The 5,000-nt window shown below is 46.4% G+C and overlaps 1 protein-coding gene across 1 annotated transcript in view; it reads right to left on the bottom strand.

The window, feature by feature from the left end:
* LOC135212331 (homeobox protein Nkx-2.8-like) overlaps window positions 1-3,875 on the bottom strand; it is a 3,963-nt gene extending 88 nt beyond the window's left edge. Inside the window, exons 1-2 of the mRNA XM_064245740.1 lie at window positions 3,782-3,875; window positions 1-1,926 (exon numbers count right to left, since the gene is read on the bottom strand). The exon at window positions 1-1,926 is cut by the window's left edge and continues 88 nt beyond it. Coding sequence (XP_064101810.1) covers window positions 836-1,926; window positions 3,782-3,866 — 1,176 coding nt within the window. The 5' untranslated portion in view covers window positions 3,867-3,875 and the 3' untranslated portion in view covers window positions 1-835. The remainder of the gene's footprint in view (window positions 1,927-3,781) is intronic.
* Between the last annotated feature and the right edge of the window lie 1,125 nt (window positions 3,876-5,000).

Here is a 5,000-nt window from a genome sequence, read left to right as displayed (position 1 = left end):
ATACTTCTAATAACAATTACCTCGCGTAATGAAATACCGCTAATTCATCACACATGGATACAGTGCCTCCCACCATAATTGGAGGTCCCTTTCCCAATAACATATTTGGAGTCGTTTTAATACACAGGCTTCTAGACTTCGCCTGCACACCTCCTTGTCATCAGTAACATTATGAAGGTAACAACAAATCTCCTAAAGGTAAAAACTCATATTCTATGTACAATTAAAATATTTAATAATTGCATCTTATCAGTTAGATTAATCGAGGTATGTTTACGAGACACCAAACAAAATTCCTCAAGTCAGTCGTGGTACTTTCGTGGTACCTGACCGGTGAACCTATAAATAAGTAGTAATTGCTCCTCACCTGACTTGATTCCACTCGCTACCTGACCGTTAATTAACCGTAAATTACATTAACCTATAATGATACAATACGACACTATTTCTAATGACTAACACATTCATCACTCGAAATGGCTCAAAAATGACAGACAACAATGATCATTAATCCTCTTGGTAATTAGGACTTTCTATTTTCTCATCTAACATGAGTGCTCCTCTGTTTTTGTCACTGAATATCGCATGACGATATTTCGCCATTAACTCTAACGTATTTATTCCTAAGGCACACGGCATCATTGCTATCATTTCCATCAACGACGAACGAACGAGGTGCTGCCGCCACGTCCACTGCGGAGGTCTCATCTCCTTTCTTTCACCCGAGAGACGCTTCCGGCCGTCATGTTCACACCTCACTGTTTTAAAAAGGGTCATTTTCACGTCATTTTTAATCATCTCTGACGTCCGCTTTTACACGCCCACGTGCGGGCGGTCACCACCTGGTGGCCGTGAGAGTGACGCCACCCGCAGACGGCACTGCCGCCCCTGCAGCGCTCGAGGTGTCAACGCCTCCCGTCGTGGTCACTGGAGACGACGCCCTTGGGGAGGAGAGAGAGGTGGCCGGCGAGGACGAGGCTGAGCGATGGCCACAACCCTCCAAGACGGTGACAGGGGCGCGGGCGGGGGCGACAGTGGAGGTGACCGTAGGGGACGAGAAGAGGGGCAGGGAGCTGGTCGCGAGGGAGGAGGCGCTGCTTGCCATGAGGGAGGGCGCCGGCAGGAGGAGAGAGGACGTGAGGCTCGAGGTCAGAGAAGCGGCCAGAGCGGGAGACAAAGGGGTCTGGGTCAGAGAGGGCGGCATCACGCCCAGCCTCAGCCCTCCCGAAGCCCCGAAGAGACCCGTGAACAGACCCGGGAAGGCCATGGGGGGCGTGAGGTGCAAGGGAGGCGGCAAACGAGGCTCTAAAAGGGCGGTGGCGTCCGGACTGAGGGGGTCGGCGCGTCCGCCGTTGGCGTGAACGGCCGATAACCTTTCCCTAACGAGCAAGGGGACCGTCAGCCGTCGAAGGGCGTTGGGCAAGGACCCCAAGGAGCCCGTGGATGAGACGTAAGGATGCTCGAGCGTCGAAGGCAGCCCCTTCTCCCGGTACAGCTTCTTCGTCTTGTACCTGTGGTTCTGGAACCAGATCTTGACCTGTGTGGGCGTGAGGTTGATGAGGGAGGCCAAGTGCTCCCTCTCGGGGGCCGAAAGGTAGCGCTGCTGACGGAACCTCCTCTCCAGCTCGTACGTCTGGGACTTGGTGAAGAGAATTCTCCTCTTCCGCTTCCGGCCGGGCATTTCGGGACCGCCCTCCAACTCCGCGGAGGACTCCATACCCTCGCCCACCTCTTCGTCGTCCTCGTCGTCGTCGTCGTCGTCTTCGTCTCCTTCCTCAACGACGTGGGTGTTCTCCGTCGAATCGGCTGCGGCCTGGATCGGGTTTCGGTCGTTGAGGTGTGCTGGGATGCTCTGAGCAGGAGGTGCCTTCGGCGGGGATTCATTGCCGCCAGAATTCACCATCAGCGACTGCGTCAGGGCATCAGCTGTAAAGCCAAGAGACAGAGGGTCACGAACATTAAGAACACCGAAATCTGTTCATTACGCTTCTGCCTTTAAGTCTGATAATGAATGCCTTTGGGAAACTTGAAACTGCACTTCAGTCTCATAATATTCTATCATAAATGATCAAATACGTATGATTAACCTTAAGTACCCGCACGGACAAGCGCAACTACGGTAAAGATGACAATGTAACCTTCAAGAGTTACAAACAAATATAATAAAGGTTTTGGTTCAATTTTATAGTGAAATTATTTAGAGATCAAGTGGGAAATGATCCTTGTAATTTGAACTAAAATACAACGTCCGTCTAGAAAACCAAGGTATCCTTTAGTTTACAATAAAAGCAAAGAAATACAAACAACAGAATTACTCTTTAAACAAACCCTCAACATGCAACGATTTATTTAGTTAGTAACATCATTTCCCTTTCTCAAAACAAAAGGCAAATTTTATATCTTCATGAGCATGTTACTGGGCATAAATATATTTTATAACTACTAGCACATTTTCCAAAAATACATTAGAAACAAGCAAAAGTAACCTAAGGACTAAAAACTTAGCAAAAACAGCCGAACTTTCATAGAATTCCATGATTACAATGCGCCCTTGTAAACACCACCACCACAATGACGGCGAAAATTCCAACAGAAGGATTTTATTGCCGACGAAACTCATGAAGGAATTAGAAAGCGAAATGAAAATACGCATAAACGTAATGGGGCAAATTGACCACTACACGGAGGCAGTAACCAGCAAACTTCCGAAAATCTATTTCACTTTTTTTTTTCTTTTTGTTTTTTTAATTTTCGCAACGGGGCATTATCGCGCACGGCTTAATAACAATACTAAAAAAACAATAACAGTCACGATACGAGCGAAACAAACAACAAATAAGCAGAAATGGAATCAAATAGCGATAAGAATAAGCCTGCTCACATGACGGCGTATCGATCTTCAGTAACACGAACGTCACTCGCATGATAAAGCATAAAAGACCGTGCGGCTAGACCAGACATGCACGGCGCAGAAAATAGGGGCGGCTCTGATAAACAACTTAGAGGGGGAAAGCATGCAGGCAGACACTCAATAGTTAGCAAAGCCACTCTGTAATACGTCTAAATGATAAGGAACCATTACTCATTCATTAAGGGGATCTCGCTCGTATGGCTGAAGGAGACCTTTGCGTTGTTTGGAGGCAAATTTTTGTTACCGATGCTAATCATAATAACTATATGAGAAAGAAACCCACAGAAACGAATAGACAAATAAAAAAAAGGAAGAAATTTACCATGATTATAAATGAAATAAACTAGTAATACGACACCGATTACGTAATTTGCCCAAGATGGCTCGTGGCTCACTGTACCAAAGTATACTTGAAATGATTTAAAAGCGGACACGCAGAAAAGACATTCAATGGAATTCAGTGAGAAGGCTTATATTATTAATTACAAAAGAATCCATTTTCTCATACTAAGAAACGGAGCGGAGAAAATCTTACGATGCAAAACACGAAACTGCAATACATGTAAGCTACAATCTACATGACTCCAACAAATTGACAAGTGCTATTACTGAAAACCTACCTCCAGTTTTGGGAAAAGGGAGAGATCGTGCAATTAAATAAACATATTATACACGTACAAGCCGCACTATGATTATGAATTTCTATGACATCGAAGACAAAGATAATAAAGTACTGATAAACACATTATATACCGAGAATTGAGACCAGGTCGCTTATATGGAGGCTCCTCTAATCAAGCATGACTATAGGGCCTGGCAAGCAAGCTTCCCTGAATGAAGGCAAATGCATAAGGACTGACGAAGACCTACCTGGCGAAGGTTTGTCCGGTAGCTGGAGAAGATCCCGTACGGAGAAGCTCCTGACGCGGCTCCCTGGCCCTTCTTGTCTCTGCATCTCGGTAAGTCCAAGAAAAATTGACATATATACATAAAATATTTTTTTTATATATAAATCACGGATATCATTCTCCGGTAGTCTTAACGGTTAAAGTATATATCATCGCAAATATATCCACATCTCCCTTATCGTCCTCGAGGTAAGTTTTGCATGAAGTGTATATCACCATCAAGTCAAGTTGTATTCTATGAATCTAGAGAAAAAATAATCATTCTATATATAAGTAGTATTCAAACAGGCGAAGGAAACCGTTCGGCAAGTCCGGCGCCATATTTTCCTAGGCCGAAGAGGTTAGCCCACTTACCAACTGTCGCTCACTGCTATTGCAAGTGTCTTTGTAAGGCATGACTGCCATTCATACGCCCTCCTCGGGAAAAAGCGAAAAAAATAAAAACCCAAAACATAAAAAAAGGAAACCACTAAAGCTCTTATATTTGCTTGTCCACCTAAAGCCAGCTCTCAACAAACTAGCCCGAAAAGTGTTAGGAGGCTTTGGCGGCGATGAACGCCCGGGAGGGACTCCGGCCGCCCTCGAGGTGGAGGGTGGCCCTCTGGGACGGTGGCCGGAGGACGGGAACCACCCTCGCCAATGAGTAGGTGGGGCCACCGAAATGCATCCGCCAATGGCAGCAGCCGGGCCGCCCGAAACCTCGACGGCAAAAAGGGATTCTCTCCCTCCGGTTTCGCCAGAGTGGGAAATGGAGTCGGTTTTTTTTCCCCTTCTCTCTCTCTCTCTCTCTCTCTCTCTCTCTCTCTCTCTCTCTCTTCTCCCCTCGTATTCTCTCTCCATCAGCTCGCCAACATGATGGTCGCTTCCTTTATTACAATTTTGTGATGGGTCTATTATTGCAGAGTGAAACACCCTTTTTCAGGATCATCATAGCTGGCATGGCCGGGGTTCCTCCTCCTCCTCCTCCGTCATCGTCTCCGGTAAATAATCCGACGCTCCTTCTACAGAAGAACGCAAATCTGTGCGTAAGCGACGCTCCTCGGTCGCTACAACGCTGGCCCGTCGTAGCTGCTAGCTAGGCATATGCGTTGGCGCCGTAAATATAAAAATTGTTGAGGCAGTGTCGTTAAGAATTTTAATAGTGTGAAGCCTTTTAGCCAATCCGGGAAGGACTGGGGGAG

This window comes from Macrobrachium nipponense, chromosome 40, assembly GCF_015104395.2.
Source record: "Macrobrachium nipponense isolate FS-2020 chromosome 40, ASM1510439v2, whole genome shotgun sequence".
In the NCBI taxonomy this organism is placed as follows: domain Eukaryota; kingdom Metazoa; phylum Arthropoda; class Malacostraca; order Decapoda; family Palaemonidae; genus Macrobrachium; species Macrobrachium nipponense.
The sequence above is the reverse complement of the archived record's forward strand: the minus strand, read 5'-3'. Positions and strand labels throughout refer to the sequence as shown.